General features: G+C 50.1%; 1 protein-coding gene and 1 long non-coding RNA gene across 4 annotated transcripts; one reads left to right on the forward strand and one right to left on the reverse strand.

Annotated features, from left to right (window-relative positions):
• Positions 1-1,734: 1,734 nt before the first annotated feature.
• On the reverse strand, positions 1,735-2,529 carry LOC309814224. The gene is made up of 3 exons (XR_014295647.1): positions 2,446-2,529; positions 2,192-2,271; positions 1,735-1,868 (listed from the first exon to the last, which is right to left on the reverse strand). It is a non-coding gene; the product is annotated as an uncharacterized lncRNA (long non-coding RNA).
• Positions 2,382-20,996, forward strand: TFAP2A (transcription factor AP-2 alpha). Of its 3 annotated transcripts, none has more exons than XM_082639776.1 (7): positions 2,382-2,557; positions 7,166-7,600; positions 10,703-10,754; positions 12,859-13,090; positions 14,889-15,007; positions 16,921-17,062; positions 18,958-20,996. In XM_082639776.1, exons 1-7 carry the CDS (start codon positions 2,507-2,509, stop codon positions 19,244-19,246), a joined length of 1,320 nt encoding a protein of 439 aa, XP_082495902.1. In that variant the 5' UTR covers positions 2,382-2,506; the 3' UTR covers positions 19,247-20,996. The 3 variants fall into 3 exon arrangements, with proteins under 3 accessions (XP_082495902.1, XP_082495900.1, XP_082495901.1); XM_082639774.1 differs by lacking the exon at positions 2,382-2,557 and adding an exon at positions 4,630-4,904; XM_082639775.1 differs by lacking the exon at positions 2,382-2,557 and adding an exon at positions 5,824-5,937.
• The last annotated feature ends 1,086 nt before the right edge of the window (positions 20,997-22,082 follow it).

Raw genomic sequence — 22,082 nt, forward strand, 5'->3', positions numbered from 1 at the left:
TGTCCTGGGGTCCCGGCGAGGCCGGAGCATTGACATGCAATGAAGCGACTTGTCGTGGTAATGACGCTCACACAGTACCGCGGCTCCGCTGGCTCCAGGGGCGACCGGGGCGCTTGCTCGGGCCTTTATTCAGCGCTCCTAACGCAGGCGGCGGCGCGGAGCCCGCAGGCCCCAATCTACACCTCAAAGGCGCCCTCGGCGGGAAAACAACAACAGTTTAGCAGCCCCGGCGGGTGTGGAGCCGGAGATCTGCGGGGCTCGGGTCAGCAAGGGGGGAAGGTGGAGAGGATGAAGGCCCTGAAATGCCTTCCCCGGCCCACAGATAGAAAGAAAGCGAAACCTAGATTTTCCCCAAGCACACTGTGGCGACGTCTGGGGGTGTAAGATCCCCCGCTCCCGGGCCTAGGCTTTGGCCTACAGATCGCGCTCTGCGGCTGCGGCCGCGGCTGGGAGGGTGTCGGTCTCCCGGGAGGCCCACCCCCCGACTTCCAGCCGCCACGTTGGGCGGCGGCCCCGGGCCAGCCCGCAGGGTGCGTGGCGCTGGCGCTGGAAGTTGACCATTTTTGCGGGCGGAGCGCGGCGCCGAGCCTGGAGCTGGGTTCAGCCAAGGGCCTGTGCCGCCGTGCGCAGGCGGGGACCGGGCGTGCAGGGGAGCGCCCAGGGCGTCGGAGGGAGCCCCTCCGGCTCTCTACCCGCTTTGCGGCTCTGGTCTTCTCCCTAACTTTCGTGGGGGGCGGTTCTGGCCTACTCTGCCGGGCTTGGGGAATTGGCTGCGGTCGTCTGGAGGGAGAATTGCCCTTCGGCGGCTGGGGGCGGGGGGGAGCGGGTCCCCCTCCTCTCGCCTTCCTTCCACCTGTTAGGCAACGCTCGCATTCGCGACAGCCTCTACCCTCACGGCGAGGACGCACCGTGAGACCCGGGAGGCCGGGAGATTTGCAAGCAACAGGCCCAGATGGCATCAGAGGTCGTTCCTAGAGCAACTCTGAGGCGAGACCTACTGTAGTTGGGGGATTTGCCGCATTCGAGAGGGAGAAAGGAGGTTTTGACCTAGGACAAACAAGGAAGCTCGGCCAGAGATATTAAGTACTCTGTATTTCCAAGGATCGCACCACGTCTTTTTTTGGGGTCTCTCTTTCCTTAAAAAAAAAACACCTCTGTTTCACAGAAGAAAAAATTACAGAGCCCCGGTGGAGCGAGCAGGCCCCCGTGTGGATCGGGAGAGCCGAGACTGGCGGACCTGGACGACGGGGGTGGCTCCCGGGCCTCCGGGTTCCGCGCCAGCCGGGCACTGAGCCGCGAAAGCGCCCGCGTTAGTAACAGCACCAAATCATGAAGGAACTCTCCCTGCTTTAATTAAAAAGGGGAATCTTGGGAAAACTGGAGCAGATTAGCACAGCGAAGGGTTGGTTCCCTGCGATTTATTTTGATGCATGCACGACACGGCGCACACATGTCGGTATTTCGGCTCAACTCCAGAAGCGACTGTGAGTGTCCATAGGAGTTCCGTATTCCTGTCCACACTGCACCCAGGAAGCCCGTAGCCCAAATACCACGCTGAATTATCAGTCGGCCCTAGCTTCATACAAATGAGAGGAAAATCATTTAACCCCTGGAGCTGTCAAGTAACCTCTTCAGGGTACACTTTTTATTTTACACGCGGCAATTAAAAGATCCCAAACCCCAGCCGAGCGACTGAAGCCGTCTGGCAAAATCTCCAACCTGGGGGGTGGGGTGGGCTGGGAAGCGCGAAGCCAGTAAAAGTCCCAAGGCGCCGCGGCCGGAGGTGTCAGCTGCCGGGGAGCGGAGGCGATCTCTTGTTGGGCAAAAATCCTGACGTGACTTCGCCGGTCTTCGTTTGGTGGTTACATCTGATAGCGAAAGGGATAGTAATTTCTAATAAGATTGGACGGGGCCGAAAGGACAGAGCCGCTGGTGGAGGCAGGGATGAGGGAGAGGTGCCGAAAGCTGGGCCCCGGCGCGGTCGCTCGGACCCTGCGCAGTGCCGGGCTTTGGCCGGGGCGTCTCCGGCGAGGAGGAGACGGAGAGCAGAGGAGAGGAGACAGGAGAAGAGTGGCGTGGGGGCGGGGGCGCCGGGGCAGGGCCGCGCGGCGGGGCTCAAGGGAGATTTTGTGGGCTCCCCGGCAGGAGCGCGCTCTAGGAGCAAGTTTGCGGCTTGGAGAGGCCTTTATACCTGGGTCGGAGCGGCCGGCGGCAGATTGTGGTGCTGGCGAGCAATTGGACTATTGTTGATATGCTAATGAGGCGATTAGGCTGTTGGTAAAGAGCAGGAAAAGGGAAAAGTTTCTACCATTAGAGGGAGATCTCCGAGCGCACACGGGAGCTCTCTCCCTTCTCGCCTCCTCCTCTTCGCCCTCCTCCTCCTCTTCCTCGCCCTCCTCCTCCTCCTCCGGCGCTCGCCGCCCGCAGCCGGCACTTTGCGCTTACCCAGAGAGTAGCTCCACTTGGGTGCGAGGCGGAGAGGGGACAAATCCATTCACGCCGATCCATGAAAATGCTTTGGAAACTGACGGATAATATCAAGTACGAGGACTGCGAGGTAAGCGCGGCGCTAGCTCAGTCGTCCTCACGGCCGCAGGCTCGGAGCTGTACTTCCCGCGCCTCCTCCCCTCCTCGAGGCCAGCTGCGAGGTGCGGGTGAGACAAACTTTCCCCAGCGCAGCGCCCGCCTCTCCGATTCGCCCGAAGAGCGCAGGGGAGAGGCTGCAGAGGGAGGATGAGGACGTTCCCTTCTTTCATTTCCCTCCTTCGGAGCCCCTGTCCCACTTCCCCCCTTTTCCTCCTGACCGGTTTTGACTGTGCCTAAGAGTAGAGCGAAGAGAGACAAGCTGGGTTTTCGAAGCAATTGCTGGCAATTGGGCACGCGTCCGTGCACTCTGCGTGTCTCTCCAACGAGATTCTGAGGGCCCAAGTCACCAGGAAAAGAAAGGAAAGAGAAAACCCTTTCCCCTCTTTAACTTTGCCTCTGATCTTTAATATTCCTTCTTTATGTATTCATTCTTTCCTTCCTTCCTACCGTCCCCCCACTCGACTTTTCTCAAAAGGCTCTTTTCTATTTGGAGAAGGCCCCCCCCCCGCGCACTTCGCTCTCAGCTGGGCTGCACCTCCCAGTGAGCGGGCTTAGTTTGGGAACACGCATCTCCCAGACTGCTGCGGGGCTCCTCCAGGTACACTATGTTATTCAGGAAGTTCTAGGCAGTTTCTCTCTCCGAGCTACTTGGTGGGCGCAGCCCTGGGGTGGGGATGGGAGGCGGCACCGCGCGGAGCCGGCTGGCCGCCGGCTCCCTGCACATCCGCCGGGCACTCGGCTGCGTGACCGTGGGAATCCTGGCGGGGCTGCCGCAGCCTCCGGTGCGGGGAGCCCGCCCGGCCGGTAGAGCGCGCCGCACTGGAGCCCATTTTAAAAGCCACGATTCCCGGAGCTCGCCTTCTTGGGGCAGCCGGGGAAGCCCCAGGACTACCGGCCGGCCGGCGGGAGGCGCTGGGAAAGGGCCTGGCGGCCGCTGTCCCAACCCCCTTGCAACTCCCCGCTAAAAAGAGCCGATGAGTCACGGGAGGGGGAGGGGAGGGGGCCGCGACCGGAGAGATTACCTAAGTAAATAATAAGTGGCAGTCCCGGCTTTTGCTAGTTTTTCTTTCCCCTTTTCTTTCCTTCTTTCTTTTTGGCATGTGGAGCCATGGGAATGTCAAGCTGTGTGGGCGCAGCGGCGGGGTCTTCACTTGAAATCAGAACCTGGGCTATGTGAACGATGTGTCACCCGTCCCCTTCCTCCTCTCCTTTCTGTAGACTATTTTAAATCTTTCCCGTTTCCCGGGTCCTCCTTTTTCCCCTCCCCCCCTCCCCCGGGGCACGAGGTGACATCCCAAGGGGACGGGTGCTGCTTATCTGGGGACTCGTGTCGTGCGCGATGCGGGGCGCAGAGACTCCATGTCGGGCCAGTCGCTTTGTTTTCAGGGCTGGGGGGCCCTTTCCAAGCTGGTCGGGGTGACACTGAGCCCCTAAGCCTCCCAGGGTGGATTGTCGCATCCGGACTGTGGCCCGGGGCTCGGGCAATCACCTTCTCGGAGGCCGAAACTCCCGGCGGGCGGGGTCCGAAGCTCCGCGCGGCGCGAGCTGCCCGTGGGACCCAGGTGGGAGTCGATGCACTTGCACCCCCAGAGAGGGACCCTGTGGGGCCGCGTGTGCATGTGCGTGTGAGTGAGACAAAAACAGATGAGAAGCGAGAGGAGGGAGAGGAGGATAAATAGAGCGAAGGCTGTTTCAACAACTTTGCGGTGGGCGAGCGCCGGAGCAGGGATTTCGGGTTTCCGAGCCGGCTTGGGGCCGTCTAATTATGTCGGGCTCTGCAGGGACACGCAGGAGGCGAGGTGCCGCTTGTTCCGACACCCCGGCGGGCAGACTGGCAGCGGCGGCTGGGGGAGAGCGAGCCGTGTCATCCGGGGGGGCGGGGGGCCTCGGGCGGGAGTGGCCCAGCCAGTCAGACGGGTTTGCGCCGGGAGCCGGGAGCCGGTGCCAGCGGCGCCCGGGCTGGGCCGCCTCGCGCCTCTGCGCGCCCCGGGTGGCGTCCCGGCTCCCCCTCCGCGAGCCCCGGCCCCGGAGAGCCGAGGGCAGGGCGCCCGCCGCCGCGGAGTGTCCAGCCCCGGGAGTCCGCGGGAAGCTCGAGCGGCGGCCCGGGCGAGGGCCGGGCCCGGGCGGCGTGCCGGGCCATGGAGGAGCGGCGCGGGGGCGGGCGGCCGAACCCCGAGCCCCAGGCCCGGCTGCGGAGCGGAGAAGCCCGCGGCCGGAGGCGCCCGGGAAGCAGCTCGGGCGCCGAGAGCCAGACGAACGCCCGGACGCGGGCCCCGGCAGCTCCCGGCCGCGACGCGCGGCGCCCGCGGCATCCCGAGGTCTGCCCCAGCCTTTTAGGTCTGATTGTCCTCGCTCGCTTCCTCTCCCCTCCCCCTCCCCCTCCCCCGCGGCCTCCCCCTCCGTGCGCGCCGGCTCGGCCCCCTCCCCCTCCGCCCTCCCTTCCTCCTCTAGGGCTCTCCCTCCTTCCCGCCCTCCCCTCTCCCCACTCCGTGCTCCTCTCTCGCGCCCACACTTTCTTTCTCACACACGCACGCAGACACATTCTCCCTCTCTGCGCGCTCGCCCTCGGTCTCCCTCTCTCCCTCTTTCTCTTTCACTTTTGCTTGCCCTGCAACCTTTTAAAATGTTGCCCCTTCCCTGTGATTCGCCAGCCGCGGCGCCGCGGCCCCCCGCGCGCTCGCCCGCTCCCTCTCTCGCCCGCTTTTTGTCTCTCGCGCTCCCTCTCCCCTCCTCCGATTTGCTACACTGAGGCTCCCGTCAATGGACTGCATTGAGAGCCGGCTCCGGCGCGAGTTGCCTCTCCGCTTCACGCTCGATTTCCAGGCATTCTTCCCTTATTAAGTATTCGTGTAATATTAATAGTCATGAATATCTGCTATTAGCAGGCTCCAGGAACGCTGCCCAGCGCGGTTATTAGAAGCTCAAGCGAAGCCGCCGCTAAGAAAAGAGGGGGAGACACGGATTAAGGAACACGCGCGCGCGCGCACACACACACACACACACACAGACACACACACACACTTGCTTTTTGCCTTTTTGGGGTTTTTCATTTTTTAAGGAACTTTGAATCCTACCCGCTCACGGCAGGATAGAGACCGTGGGTTCGACCAGCTGAAGGCGCCGCTCGAATCGGTGGTTCAAGTTCGGATGGGCCAGAGCGGGGCTCCAGCGCTCGGGGGAGCGGCGGCGCCGTGACCGGAGTCCCGGGTGGCGCGGGGCTCTCGGCGCCTTTTGTGTGGGGCGCGCTCGGGCAGCGGGGCAGCCGGGCTCTCCGGGCTTGCTTGTTGTTTTCCACCCTGACTCGTTACCCCAGACTCTTCGCAGATGTTAGTTCACAGTTTTTCAGCTATGGTGAGTCCCATCCCCACCCCCATCCCTGTTTCCTTAGGAATTTTACTCTGGAAAACCTGGGGCTGCGGAGCGGCCCGTCCTCCTCGCCCGGCTTTCCTTCAGGGCACCCCCTTTCCGTTTGCATTGCCCTCGCTCCTCGTATCTCTCCCTGTCTTCCATCCTTCAGCCGAATGCGGTACCCCCCATCCCCCGCTCGACCTCTCCCGGCGCGCAGCCCTACCTCGCCGCTACTTCCCAAGGCGTGTTTCTTGCCACGTTTGTCTTTATTTCCTCGCCTCTTCACGTGTTCCCGAGATGTTCGCAACATTTGATGCTTAATCCGGCTACAGGAAAAATGCCGCCCGGTGTGCGCCTTCTTCCCCTCGGGGTCCGGGGCTGAACCTCCGAGGGCTCGCATTGCCTGCAATCTACTCTGTTCGCTTGTTTTGCAAGAGAATTGCAATAGAGGAACCCAAGTCAGGCGTTTCTTCTGCCCTTTGGGGCTGGGGTGGAAGGGGCGGGGGCCTCCGCCCCGGGGTGCACCTCTCTCTTTTAAACCCAAGACAAGGCTGGATCTTTCCATTTTAAACCTTGGCTTGACGTCCCTCTCTCCCCGTCTCTATCACAAATCGACCCTGTCCAGAAAAAGGCTTCTAACTGAGGAAGCGGATAAGACAGACCCCCATCCCGCAGTTAAGACCTTCTTTAAGCTGGTAACTTAAACGTGGGCTTTCCTTACAGCCCTCTGCGAAATATGCTTATATTTAAATAGTCATGAAATGGTAATAGCCTTTGAATGGGTAGGACCGTTTTCCCCCACATAAATGGAACAGGGTAAACAATAACGCAGTGGCAGGCAGGTTCAAATGCAGGGACAGAGAAAAGGCCGCTTCTGCTGTTTAATATTTAGTAGGAATTTTAATTTTGCGTAAGGGAGGTTTCACTCCGCAGCTTAACGGGCTGTGTTCCGGAAGGCCCTTTTTCGCCTTTTCCCCCCTTTGAAAGAAACGCTTAAGGAGAGTCTCTTATGGCCCCTCACTGGCACAGTCGAATTCCCTGCGTATGGGGAAGGGCCCTTTTCACTCCCGGAGTATTTTCTGAAAAGAACCGCCTAGGGCTCCTTTCTCGAGGCGGCCTGCGGACGGGGACGGGCCGTTTCCCACGCAGCCCTGAGCCGTGCACTCAGTGTGGCAGCTGTAACTCGACGCCTGATTTCTTGTTCTCTGCCCCTGCCCTCGCTCTCTTCCAGGACCGTCACGACGGCACCAGCAACGGGACGGCACGGTTGCCCCAGCTGGGCACTGTAGGTCAATCTCCCTACACGAGCGCCCCGCCGCTGTCCCACACCCCCAATGCCGACTTCCAGCCCCCTTACTTCCCCCCGCCCTACCAGCCTATCTACCCCCAGTCGCAAGACCCTTACTCCCACGTCAACGACCCCTACAGCCTGAACCCACTGCACGCCCAGCCGCAGCCGCAGCACCCGGGCTGGCCCGGCCAGAGGCAGAGCCAGGAGTCTGGGCTCCTGCACGCGCACCGGGGGCTGCCCCACCAGCTGTCGGGCCTGGATCCCCGCAGGGACTACCGGCGGCACGAGGACCTTCTGCACGGCCCCCATGGGCTTGGCTCAGGACTCGGAGACCTCCCGATCCACTCCTTACCTCACGCCATCGAGGACGTTCCGGTAAGAGGCCCCGCGGGCGGCGGGAGAGCAAACGCAGACCCTCCTCACCCACCCGCGAGAAAACGCCCGGAACGTGCAGCCCGGGGGGCCCGGGCTTTCCCTGCCCGGCGTTTACTTTCTCGAAATCTCCTTTTGTTTTTTCGGGTGGACACTCTAAGGACCCACCGAGACAGCCGCCTTAAAAAAATGGAAAAGAATTGTACTTGAGCGTTCTGCCCCTAGAACAATGGCTCCTGGAGCTCCTTCAAACAATGCCTGCATATTACCATTGAGAAATTAGACGAATGTCACCGTTGACGGTACCTTCCCCTCTTGACGACAGTAAACTGTTTCGACGGGGAGAGGATCTAATTCCACCGCTGAGTCTGTCGTGGGGATTTCTCCCTGTCCTGAAAAACGTGTTAGAGTCAACCAAAAGGGCTCGTTGAAATGCCCTGGCCATTTAAAAGAAAGTGTGAAAGACACACTAGGAAAATTATTTTTCCCGGATTTTATGAGTGCTAGTGATATCTGAAAGTTATGTGTATACCCTACCCTGATTACAGAATAGCAAGTAGCAAGTCCGAGCAGGAGGACATTAAATGCAGCCTTTTTCTCTTCCTCGGGGTGCTAAGTGCTGACCTCATAAATCATTAACTGGGTTCCCAACGCCTCTCAGAACCCGCTACACCCCCATATTAAATGAATGTTTTCAGACCATTGGGCAATGCATTCTTTGAGTTCTAATTCAGTTATCAATAAATGCAGTTTGAAATGATTTCTAAATAAGCATGGTATTAGCGCATTTACTGTTTACAATGCAAACCAGGCTACTGATAATTTGAAAATACTTTATGAAATTAAATTTAAACCAGCATCTCTTGCTTCAATTCTACATATTTATGGTTTCCTCACAACCTTCCTGAAATGGAATTAGAGCAGGCCAATAATTTTATTAAAGCTGTAAAGGCTCTGTTAATGCTGCTTTTCTTTGGAGAGGAAATGTATCTGGATGTGATTTTTGCTAAAATGCTATTTCAAATTACTGCATCAAATATTGCAGCAATATGTCCATTGACAGTTTAATGATTACTGCATTAGATTGCAAAGAAAATGGTCAGATGAACTTACCTGCTTGCTTGGTGAATTTAAAACATTATTTAAGTTACATAGGAAAATAGAAAATTTATTACATCTCTCATTTGGCCTAGTTAATCACTGAAATTTGTTGGTTATGTTTAGCAGCGTAGCATGGAAAGTAGGAAAGTAGGCAGTTGATCCAATGTGGGGTTTACTAATCATTGTGTGTGTGTGTGTGTGTGTGTGTGTGTGTGTGTGTGTGTGTGTGTTTTCATACATGTTTTTAGAAACTGATACTAGACAGTGCATTTCTTGGAAAGTAAAATGAGACGAGCAATAGCTGAGAAAAGGGCCATTAAAAAGCAAACCTGGAAGTTGTGATCATTTTAGTTCCCCTTCCCAAAGATTCTCTGAAACCTTATCCTAGTCTGCTCCTTGGAAATATTTGAATTGCAAAATAACGTTGCGAGCTTTTGGAACTACTGTGAATTAGAATTGCTCTACTTTGCAAAAATTCCAAAGTGGCTGGTGTGAATTCTTGACACCGGTATAGTCATTCTTCGTGGTGAGATTGGCCTATAGGAGAAATTAATCAAAAGATCAAATAAAAACAAGGAAACCCAGTTGCTGCTCTTCCCCTTCCCTCCCCCACCTTTTAAGAAAAAAAATTCTTTCAAAGGAATTTGGGTCAGGAAAAGGGTTGTTTTCAATTTTCCCATTGCTGCAACAGTTAACCTTTAATAAGAACGGCTGCCAAATATTTAAGAAAATCAAATCGATGGTGAAAATTATTTAATCATTAATATCTCAGTGGGGTTTTAAACTTAACAGTCTTCCCTGTATGGACAAGGTCTAGAAATAACACAAATAAAAGTATTATGCCACACTACATTTACTTTATGGGTTTAGGGTGCATGCATAAAGGGATCATATTTCCCCATATAGTTAAAACACAAGAACTGCAGCAGTAGTCATTTCTGAACATTTCTCAATTTAATTATACTTAAATCCAGAAGCACTTTAGGCAAGTTACAAATGAGAGCATTGAGTATAATAAAACCTGTAATAAAGCAACTTAGTACCATCCACCCGGAATCATTGCGATCAGGCACAATTAACAGGAGCATAAATCCAAGACAGAATGGAAAATGTTCGAATCAGTATTATTGTTGGACAAAGACTAGAGAAGGAAGTAATAGTTTTTTTAAATGGTAATGCCTGTGTTTGGTAATGATTGTGAAATCTTCTATCTCAGCAGCCCTGGTGCTAATTTGTAAACACAGGCAGACATTATATTGCCTGTCAGTTTCTGCATTAGAAAACACGATTTCATTTTACTTTCTAATCACGTTTTGACTCTAGCACACACGTATACCCATCCATCTGTAGAAAAAAAGAAACCCACACTAACAAATCCAAATCTGCTACTGGACACAGGAAAACCTCAAAGGATTTTTGTTTGTTTGTTTCTCTTTTTATCATTTTCATATCCCTATCTGATATCCAACTTAGACAGTAGTCCTTTTTAAATTTTTTTCATTTATCCATAAGTGAAGGTGTGTATACACGTTTGCTCTTTTATCACATCACCTAAAACGTTTCCAGTACTCCCCCGTTACTCCCGACTGTCATTTCTATTGTGTTTCTCTGGCTTTTGCTGCCTGAACGCTGGAATTGCTGAAGTCCGAAGCCGCTGAAGCGCCAAACTAAAGCTAGGTGTATTTTTAAAGGTTGAACTGACTATGAGAAAGATCAAAACTCGGTTTAATTTCCAAAGAAAGTTTTATTCCCCACCCCCAGCTCCTTCAAATATGGATTCTTTGCTGGGGAACGAGAAATTGGCCGTGGGTGTACAGTGAAACCTCTTGAGCTGCAAAACCCCCAATTCCAATGAGCCAAGATGAGATGTTTATATATAAATGTCACTAGATGGGAGGGGGGGATTTTGAGTCCACACCTTCCCCTCCCCCTATCTTGCACGAAATATTCATTTCCTTTTGTTTTGATTATACACTTACATCCATGTGTATCCTTTTGTTGCAGCATGTAGAAGACCCGGGTATTAACATCCCAGATCAAACTGTAATTAAGAAAGGTAAGCCATTTCCTTCTGCATTCCAAGCATGTCCTTACAGGCACAGTGCTATTTAAAAGAACTTGCAGAGCTGTGTTTATTTTTTTCCAAGTAGGATTTCCTAAAGGCTCAGAATTAGCGACTAGATAGGCATAGAATAGCCATGCTTAAATGATCGGCTTTCAGTATGTTAGTAATGGCAACAGGCTAGCTTTGTTCTGATTCATGACTTGAACATTTAATTTAGTTTAATGATATCTGGACAAACACATGAAATGTGTAATAGTTGAACAGATTTGGAAGTGGCATTTCAATTTTGGAACGGTTTTAACAGTTCATTTAATCCATTGCGTGAGTGGCCATGAGTGTTAAGAAGTGTATAATGCTAAAAACAGTGCAAGTAATTTAATATTAATATAGGAGCAGATGATAAAAAGACATAGCACTCCTTAGCAGAGGGGGAAAAATCTTTCATGTTCTTACATTTAATTTCTCATTAGCTGTTAAGGGTTTTTAAACTTTGTGAATTAGGTTAAAAATTTGGCTTTTGGTTAAAATTAGCTTTTTGAAGATGTCAGGTTTATTAGCATAAATGTTTGGAGCAGAAATTGTTTTAAAAAAGTGTCAAGTGATTTGGATGGATTTGTAATTTGTGTTGCGTTTAGTGGGTAGAAATAAAGTTTACTGGATTAAATGCTGTTCACAGCAGCTTTTTTTTTTTGTTATGGTGGCAATGTTACATTTCGGGATTCTAGGCACCACCAGAGGACGATGCTATATAAAACTGTTCCCATTTCTAACCCCAATCAGTATATTGTTAGCGAGTTTAAAGTTTCATTTTTGCATCTGTGAAGTCTTTGTCATGTCAAATTAGATGTGCAAGGGGTAAATCTTAAGAGATGCTCTTTCCAAGTCGACATGATAATTGGCTCTTTTATTAGTAATCTCTCAAGAGTTCGTTTAACTCCTATTGTCTCTATTAGCCTCCCCAGAGCTATTAATGTCACAAGTGATCTATCCAAAACCTAGAGCCCCCCCCACCTCCCTATACGTCTAAAATATCCCCATTCAAGAGGGAGGAGTACTGTATACATATATTATCATGTATTATTCTGCATACGTGTATTATTATGTATGTCTCCATGTGGAATTTTAAGATACAAATGCATACTGTACTTAAATGGTTATGAATGCATCTGAATTATATCGGTGTTAGAAATGTAACATGTTAGTACACTTTCTGCTGGCCTTGAATTTTTTCTAAGTATGGTGGATCCAACGATGAAGAGCTTATGATTTTAACTAACAAGAACATATCCTCCCCTTCCCCCCTTCCCAAATTAGACGCTTAAGCGTAAGACTATTAACTCTTTGCTCATCAAAAGAACACATTGCTCGTTTTCCACGGTAGGCCTGTTTATCCTTTCTCCCAGTTCAAAACGGGGCTTGGAATGGATTTCCAAAACTCGAGTCTTTTTCGCAGATAAACATAGGAAAGGGCCTATTTATCAAAAGGATGGGATGTGACAACAGAATCCACCACTTCCCGGCTTGGTGCCTTGAATGAAATGCTCATTTACAGGCCGCTTTAGCCATATAAACTCTCGGCTGATTTTAATTATAGGTCTGTGAAGCAGTTTCTCCCCAACGCTAAACCCCTCGCCCCACGAAAACTCCCGAGCCTACATAGCTTGCTCTCGGTTTACAAACGCCACCCCCTTCGCTGCACCCCAAGCCCGTGCGCCAGCACCCCGTCTGGGGGCCACTTCCCTCGGAGGCTGAGAGCCGGGAGGGTCACGAGTTCACCACCATCTCTAGACAGCGCCCCAGCGGTTAAATGGCAAGGGTCCAGGGAGAAGCAAAGGCCTGGCTGGCGGGGCTGGGCCGCCCCCCGGCCGCCGGTGAGACGCGCCGAGGGGCACAGGCTCCATCCCCAGTACCGGGATGGAGCAGGGACTAGGGCAGGAGATGGGGAAGGAGCCACGGAATTTTCAGGGCTGGAAGAAAAGCGGCGGTTGCGGCGCAAGCCTGGGAGCCGGCCCGGGCCGGGACGAGGGCCGGGGTCGGGCAGGGCTCGGGAGGGATCCTCGGCGCCCACACGCGGCCTCCCCGTCTGTCTCCGCAGGCCCCGTGTCCCTGTCCAAGTCCAACAGCAACGCCGTCTCCGCCATCCCCATCAACAAGGACAACCTCTTCGGCGGCGTCGTGAACCCCAACGAAGTCTTTTGTTCAGTTCCGGGTCGTCTCTCGCTCCTCAGCTCCACCTCGAAGTACAAGGTCACGGTGGCGGAAGTACAGCGGCGCCTCTCACCGCCGGAGTGTCTCAACGCTTCGCTGCTGGGCGGAGTGCTGCGGAGGTGAGGCCCGAGCGAGGCCCTGCCCGCTAAGCATTGCGCCTGCGCCGGGCCGGCGACGCGGACGGGCCTCGCGCCAGGGCCCTCCCTTCGCGGGAAAAGAAAGGGGCGGGGAGAAGAGCGTAGAACCCGGTGGGTGGGAGCTGGGGGCGGGGTGAGGCGGCGGGCGCCTGCGCACTCCGCCGCGTTCCCGCGCGCTCCGTCGTTCCGGGGGCACGCCCGGATCGGCCGGCGCAGCGCGCTCAGTGGGACCACTGCCTCCTCCCACCCCCTCCCCGCGCGCACGCGCAGTTCGCTCCGCCGCGGGCTCAGTCCCGGCCGCTGCAGCCGCGGGGCGCCGCGCGCCCGCCTTTTCCCTCCTCGCGCACACCTTGCAAGCCTAGGAAAACTTCCTCTCAGGCGCCTCACTTTGCCTTACCTCCATGTAGGGTCTCCGATTGCAGCCCGCCGTCCCTTGAATAGGGTTTAAGTAGAAGACAATGGTTTTCTCTAGTCTCCGTGCCACGCCCCCGGGTCACCAGAAGCAGACCCTCCCGCCCGAGGTGCTCGCACTAATGGTTCCGATGTACCGCGTCCCCGTGTGTGCCAGGCAGCGTGCGAGGCACGTTTACGTGCATTATGTGTGGTCGCTACCGACGATTGCATGTTGCCTATGTGGCCAGGGATTCTCGTCTCACCCGCGCGAGGTCGGAATGATTCATTTCGTAGATGAGATTTTATAAGGGTCGGCGAGGTGAAGCACCTTCCCTCAGGGCAGGTTTGTCCCTCCTCTGGGCTTTTTGCTCCTAGGGTTCCACCCAGCGTTGTGTGTGGTGGGTCTTGCGTTGCACTTTCCCAGATAATATTTTCTACTTTTTCTCCTTTTTAATTTTTAATGAGAAAGTGGACCCAAACTTCATTCTTTTGACATTTATTCATATATCTGTTTATAGACCCAGAGTTCTGCTGTGATGGGTGTATCCCATACAAAGGCTACAGAGTTTAACATCAGCTATTCCACTCTTTCCTTCCTCCTTCACGGTCATTTGCTGTCCCTTTGTAATCTTTCACTGACACAGATCTGAATCCGCCCTCTGCCTTTTTCTCCCCCTTCCCCCATCCCCAATATTGGAGACTGTTTACCTAGGGGAGTATAATCTAATCCACACAATTAAAGAGCACTTGAGTAGGGAATAAAATCTGAAATTAATTAATTTGCTGTTTTATTTAAACAATTTATCTTAACCACTTTCTGATTATGGGAGTCTATTTAGACATCTATTTAGAACCACCTCCATCCTCTCTGAAATCAGGGAAATTTTTAAAGGCTGCTATCAACTTTTGACTTTTCTAGTTAGGCTGGTGACATGGCATGTAAACAGTTGGTGAAATGAATTTCCCACTGGGGCTAAAGCCAGAAAAAGAAACGTAAGAGTGATGATAACTTTGGTTACTCTGAATAACCTAACAGCAGATCTTGCAAAGACAATTTAAAGACCCCATTAGGATGAACTCAGAAATACTTCACACCCTAGAGATGAGAGCTGTGTTTGTTTGTGGTTCTTCTTTAGAGAGTTGGGAAGTCAGAACCTTCCAACCTGCCACAATAGTTGCAGTAATAACTGAACACAGGGGGTGCTTTAGAGTTTAACAAGCATTTATCGCCTATGTTCTTTCTGTACCATTCCTTCCTTACATATCTCGGGGCCAGGATCCTTAATTTTTAAAAGTACATTTTAGGAAGTTGTCAAAATGACTACAGTGTGATGCAGAGCAACCAAATGTTTTCTAAATCCCTTTCTCACATGTATTTGTGAAACAGGGCGAAGTCTAAAAATGGAGGAAGATCTTTAAGAGAAAAACTGGACAAAATAGGATTAAATCTGCCAGCAGGGAGGCGTAAAGCTGCCAATGTCACCCTGCTCACATCACTAGTGGAGGGTAAGTGAGTTCCCTTGCTAAAGAGAAGGGAAGTTTCTTCTGAGAAAATGGCTAATATTCAGTGGCCAGATGTTTGGTTGTATTTTGTCAGTTGGGCAGTTTCATTTTTCCAGAAAACATAGCCAGAAGTGAACGGAATTCTTTCGTGTCAAAAAACTATTTGCATTTATTCCTGTCCTTTCCTCTTCCCCTCTGCCACAAAATTACACCTCCCTAGCCCAATTCTGACCTAAACAATGTGAAAACTTAAGAACTGCATATTCTTCAAGTTCCAGTCTCCTTTATAGAGCTCAGCAGTAAATCACTTAAGCTATTCTGACATCTGCGTTTGAGAAATGCGTGACCATTACTTCCTGAATTAATTTGGGAATCTTTGACCTGCATCCTGATTTAAGACCATCCTGAAAGCTCAGGGTTATATGCCCTTTTAGGTTTTTGTTTTCCAAACATATGCTCCCTTATCTCTCATTTAATTGTGCTTCTCTACTGGAGAGGAAGAAAAGTGATCAATTTTAGACTTTTGAGTTATTTGGATAGGAAAAGAAAAAAGAAATATAAGCATTGCAGAAAGTGTCTCATGTCAGCTTTTTACACACACACACACACACACACACACACACACTCGCTTCTAAACCCCTCAAAACAAAAGCTCACCCTGTCCTCACTCGCTGTTCTAGATACATCAGAATCCAGTCACAGCAGTCACATCCCTACTTCCTCTAGATCCCTGTTAAGTTTGTCCGATACTAAATTGGCTTAAGTTTGGGTGTGTTGGAATGAATGTATCGGTCTTTTGCATTTTCCTTTGTGTTCCGTTGGAAACGTCTTATGCCAACAGGAAAAAAAGAGGCACTTAAGTTATGGCGCAGATTTCAAAACTACCATTTATATTTAAAGAAGGCACTTAATCTTATTTACATCTTGTATTTGAGGAGACATAGTATAATTGAATTCAAGTTCTAGCTTTGTAAATAATTTTAAGAATATTTAAAAACATAAAATTGAGAAACCCTATGAACCATTCGTTAATGGTGCCCAAAATGATACTAATGTGACTGTTAAGTCATAAGCAATTGTTCAGTGCCAGAAACTCAGCTACAGTAGCATTATATTAAAAATAATACCAGTACATTGGGAACCCACCGTTCAGACCCCGAAACAATTATACGCAGAGAAAATGGTAGTAGCGGCTTCGGGTGTAGTGTGAGAGTGTGCATGGTTTTGGGGTTGAGTCCTGTAGCAGGGAAGCAGTTTCTGGAGAACTGTTATTGTTTGTGATCCGCTCCATTTTATGGAAACAAGCTCAGCGGAGAGGGCTTTGATGCTCTAATTGGCGCATGCGTTCTTCCGGAGCTGGAGCTAATGGCAGGAAGCCCTGCAGTAAAAACCAACTGGTTCAGGAAATTAAAACCAAAGATTCGAAAATCAACAACACAGGCAGACTCAGTGGAGTGACCCTCAAATCCTCTTGGTTAATCGGTTTGGATGAACAGATAATTATATGCGATAAAGTTAAAATGTAAACCCTTAGTCGTTCCCTTGCAGAAAAGCTCAAGGGGTAATTATGAATATCATTTATGAATGTGTTGATAGGTGTGAGGTTGGAATACAAGAAACATTTTGAAAGAGAAGGTGGGGGAATGTCATCTGGGTTGGGGATGAGGCTGCAAGGGAGTTGATAGGATTTTACATTTTCCAATCCTCTCGGCCTTCTAGGCTAAGTGGCCATTTTCCCTGGGAAGTGCAGCCACCAGATCCTACAGGGAAGGAAAGAAAATGCCTGAAATGGGAAAACAAGTAGTGTGTGTTTCCTACAACATCTGGGTTAAGAAAATAAGGGAGTTGGGAGGCAGTTTTGATCCCAACTTTTTTCATTCTCTTGCCCTCGCCCCCCTCCTCTCACCTCTTGCCAGGAGAGGCCGTCCACCTCGCCAGGGACTTTGGGTATGTGTGCGAAACTGAATTTCCTGCCAAAGCAGTAGCTGAATTTCTCAACCGACAACATTCCGATCCCAATGAGCAAGTGACAAGAAAAAACATGCTCCTGGCTACAAAGTAAGACATTACCTCTACGGGGTCTCTGTGTCTCACTGTCAAGAGAAACAAAAATTCAAAATCGTTTTTGCTCCCACTTTTGGCCTCTTTTCCTTTTGTGTTAATCAGCTCTGTTGTAAATATTGAAGTTACAGCACGATCTAATAAACCATAATTGATTTTAAAGGGGCAATACAAGGAAGATTGTGAGTGCGTGTTTCCCTCTTTCCCCTCTCTTTCACCCCACCTTCTCATTTTTTTAAAAAAAATTAACGTGTATGGGGGTGGGGTATATAGTAGGGATTTGATGGAAGCTGAGTGTGGATTTGCGACTATTTCTGGTCAGAAAGACCAGAATCAGGTTTTTTTTTTTTCTTTTTTAACCTTTTGTTTTATATTGGAGTATAGTTGGTTAATAATGTTGTGATAGTTTCAGGTGTACAGCAAAGTGATTCAGCTGTACACATACATGTATCTATTCTTTTCGAATTCTCAGAACCAAGTTCTTAAAGGAGTGACTGACTTGCCTGTATCAGTTTTTGTCTCTTATCAGTATGCTCTCCAAGGGCAAGGATTAAGCAGTGGCCTGCAAAATGTTCAAGCCAGAAGCTGTCCTAGTTTCAACCCTAATCCCTTCTCCCATTTCTTGCCTTCCTTTCTCATCCTCCTCAAAAGTGCTGTGTACACACACACACACCCCCCCCACAAGTTCTAGCCTACAGGCGAGTTGTCAAATAGGTTTCAAAATGGCCCAAGTTATATTCCCATCGGTGCCTGGGCTGAATAGGCTTCTGCAGGTGGTGTGTGAAAAGAAAGTGACTGTTTTGATGTGTTTTCTGGAAATTAAAAGGCCTGTTTGGAAGCCCTTAATTATCAAAGTCGATGTCACAGGAGGGCATGGAAGCAGAGGGCAGAGGCAGCGGCCTCAGGCAGGGCAGTTTCTGGCCTGGGGACACCAGCTGGCCTTGGAGGAGGTAGCCTGCCAGTGCTTCCTGTTCTCCATCCCTCCTTCACATCCCCCCACCCAAAGGCTGCTGCTGCGTCAGGAAGGCCCACCTAGTCCTTGCTTCCCAGATTCAGAGACTGAGCTTCCCCTGTGCAGGCCACATCACCCGTATTTCAACTTTTCCCTCTTCTCTTGTAGCTTCCTAAACACACCCATGTTCACAATTTCCCTAGACAATTTTTTTTGGTGTGTGGGAAAAGAGGTGGAATGGGCGATTGAAATGTCTGTTTCTTCTTCCCCAAACCACTCTGAATTATCCCCAAGGAACACTTTTTTTTTTTCGGGTGACTTATTTTTAAAGGCAAAATAATCCCAAGAAAAGTTTTGCCTTTCTTGTGCACATCCACCCTGAGCTGAAGGCGAATGAGTGGAGAGTTCATCCCCCCAAACTGCTGCTGAGGTCTCTAGAAGATTAGGGAAGAGGGGCCTCCATAGTATTTTGAGCAGGACAGCTGATGGGTGCATGCTATTGGCTGTTGAAGAGATGCTCGCGTTTCTGACTTCTTGCCCCTCTGACTCACCTTTGTTTCTCTCCTAACGTGTGAAATGTTTTCTTGCGTCTAGGGTGCTTGGTGTGAGCGAGAGAGGAGGGGGTTAGAAGTTTGGTGCAGCTGAGAGGTGAGAGAGAGAGACACACACACACACAGAGACAGGCAAGAGAGAGGCATGTGTGGAAGTGTTTAAAGAGAAGCAGAGTTTAGGTGGACTCTGACAGGTGGCTGGGTCTCCCAACATGTGCCCCTCCCCCCCAGTCTGTGTCTGGGGCTCTGGGTCAGGTCAGGTGTCGGCGTGATCCAGGCAGAGGTGACGGCAGGGAGCAAGGTTTTCTCTTTGCTGCTGATGCTGCCGGCTGCCCAGCCTCATCTCTCTCTCTCTCTCTCTCTCTCTCCCTGCTCCGCTTGTGCTGCAGACAGATATGCAAGGAGTTCACCGACCTGCTGGCTCAGGACCGATCTCCCCTGGGGAACTCGAGGCCCAACCCCATCCTGGAGCCCGGCATCCAGAGCTGCTTGACCCACTTCAACCTCATCTCCCACGGCTTCGGCAGCCCGGCGGTGTGCGCCGCGGTCACGGCCCTGCAGAACTATCTCACCGAGGCCCTCAAGGCCATGGACAAAATGTACCTCAGCAACAACCCGAACAGCCACACGGACAGCAGCGCCAAAAGCAGTGACAAAGAGGAGAAACACAGAAAGTGAGGCGCTCCTCCTGCCCCGCCCCCTGCCTGCGCCGCCTCCCTGGCCCCGGCGCGCCCACCCACTCCATCTCCATCTCCATCATCTCCATCATCGCCATCATCGCCATCTCCATCTCCATCACCCCCACCACCGATCACCACCGGCAGGTGACAGCTCCGGGATCAGCAACCCCCCACTGCTGCTACTGCTGCCGCCGCTGCCGCCACCGCCTTCGGTCCGGAGTCTCGGGGTCCCGGGGACAGCGCTCCACTGTGAGCGGGGCGACCCCGCAGTCTCAGGCCCCGGCCCCGACTTCCTCCATCAGCACCAACTCCCCTTTGCCCTCGTGTGGAGCCTAAGAGAACAGAACAGGCCGTGAAGCCAGCAAAGAAAAGTTCTGTCCGAGTTTGTGAACCTTTTTTTTTTTTTTAAACTAACAAATCAACAACGACAACAAAAAAAATTTAAAACTTTTTTTTTAGAAAAAAGAACGTAAAAATTAAAAAAAAATTATATGAGCTTCATGGGACGGAATCACCACCTTCTCTTACATGCTTCAGATTGTAGCCATACTAAAAAAAAAAAAAGAAAAGAAAAAAAAAGGCAAAAAAGGCTAATGACATTTTTATCAGTATTGTGAATAAACTTGAACACAGATACTCGAAGTTCCATGTCTTGTCTTCAGTTCTAGAAGTTTTCCCTCTTCAAGGTAAAGCGACCAACTTGAACTCTCTCTGGCAACACGATTCACAGTTCTATAAGGGAATCAGTGTTCACGTCTCTGTATATATTTATTTATGTGTAATTTAATGGGAATTGTAAATATGGTGAGTCTGTTTTAAGCCTTTTTTTTTAATTTATCTGGTGATCTCGTTTACCTCTTGTTTAGTGGGTTTTGAATCTTCCCTATTAGTTCTTCATGTGGTTCATGGTACTTATTTAGGAATCCAAGGTTTGGGGGATTTTTTTTTTCCTCTGGTATTCATGAATTTAGCCCTGTTGTAGCATGTTAAAGACGACAATGAAACAGCTGAACAAATAAAAAAAGTAAAATAAAATTTTATAAGTAATTAGTATTACATTTAGCTTTTCATTGAACTGAAAGAAAAAAGTGATATTGGACCCTGGAAAGATTTTTAACTTGAGTGGTTTGGCAACCGTTCTATGTATTGTGGAGAGAAAAAAGAAAAGTTTATTTTATTCCACTGTCCTCCCTTAAAAGCATCATTTGAGCAATAAATGAGTATTGTCTTTAAACCAAGGGTTAGGGATTTCCCCCCCCCCTTTTTGTTCAAAGAACTTCAAACATTTGGGACCACCTGGTATTCTGTATTTTCACTGGCCATTTTGGAAGCAGTTCTAGCTGTATTGTACTGAGTTGTGCTGGCAGTAGTTTCCATGCCTGTCAATGTATCATAGTCCTTTGTTGCCCAGATAAATAAATATTTGATACGCTTTATGTCGATTTTTTTTATTCAGTGGCTGTCTTTACCCAGGCGTATTTTTGTTCTTGGCAGTATTTTTTATTCAGTATGGTTACAGTAATTGAGTTTAACCCTCCCTTGGCAATTGCTCCTTGCAATAAGCAGCTGAACCCATTGTTTCCCTCAAGTATAATAAAAACTTACTTTCAACTTGGAGTTCAGAGCAGGGTATCATTTAGATATTCCACTGAGTCTGTATTCAGACAAATGACACAATAAAACCCAATGTATTCATTTGGATAAAAGATTGTTTGTACTGCTAAAGGAATGACATACTATCTTTTCCTTACTAGAAACATTAATTTTATTATTAAAAATAAAGTTTTATTTATGTTGATCCTTTAGGTTTTCATTTGTGTTTTGAAAACCAAAATATAAGACCTTCAGAGCCAAACATTAAGGATGACAAGGAAGATGGAGAGCAGACAGAAGAACCTCTCGCTCGCCCTCCATAGCTACTTTGGAATCTGTCTCGGAGGATAACTGAAATTTAAACTGTTCGTTCATTAGCACAAAGGAAATACCCACTTCAAAATTCACTTACTTGCTCTGGCTTCTCAGTGGCTAAGACATGCAAATGAGTGAACACCAGCTCTAGTTTTCTGGGAAGAGTGGCAGAAATGTACATGGAGCAGGGACAGAGAGGGCACATCGTCTTCCATGTATTTGAATATTTCATTTAGAGATGAGTTCACTACTGTGCTGTTCGTAGTAGCTCTTGAGGTAGCAGAGGGGACTGGGAAACTGTCGATTCCCAGAATCTTTTCTGCCTGCCCCCTAAATGCCCACCCACCCCTTTCCCTCACCACTGGGGCTCCCTCCTAGGACCTTTTAGAAATACAAAAGCTTCCCTGAGGTGGGGTGAGGAGGGAGGGGGAGGGCTGCGGATCCCGCCCCCCGCAGGCCCGTCCTAGCGCTTAGCCCTCACAGAAGGAAGGACTTCCTGTACATAAAAATGGCGAATTCAGAGCTTTTGTAAACTGATTTGGCAAGTCTTTGCTTTGGGAGTGAGGAGGATTTTTAATGGTTTAAAAGAAGAAAGTGGAGGTCGTTAACTGGAAAGTTCACAGGAAAGGTCCTAGGAAAAGTATCTAGGTATACATACCGGAGGAGATTCAACATTTGTTCTTCCGGTTTGACATTCTAAAGGACTAAAGAAGCAAAGCAGGAGACAGTGTCCATTTTGCAGCCTTTTGCTTTCTAATCTCCTTATGGAAGGCAGTGTAAAACCAATCTCGACAGACGAACGAGAGTTGGTGGACTCTAAATTCTATTTTCCGAAGCCAGAGAATTCATAACAATGGTGGGTTTAAAAAAAAAATTTCAGATGGAAAGTGTACTATCAGAACGCGGCGCGGCAATTGTTTTTTAAA

Source organism: Mesoplodon mirus (genome assembly GCF_964341445.2).
Source record: "Mesoplodon mirus genome assembly, chromosome: 12".
NCBI classification, from domain to species: Eukaryota; Metazoa; Chordata; class Mammalia; order Artiodactyla; family Ziphiidae; genus Mesoplodon; species Mesoplodon mirus.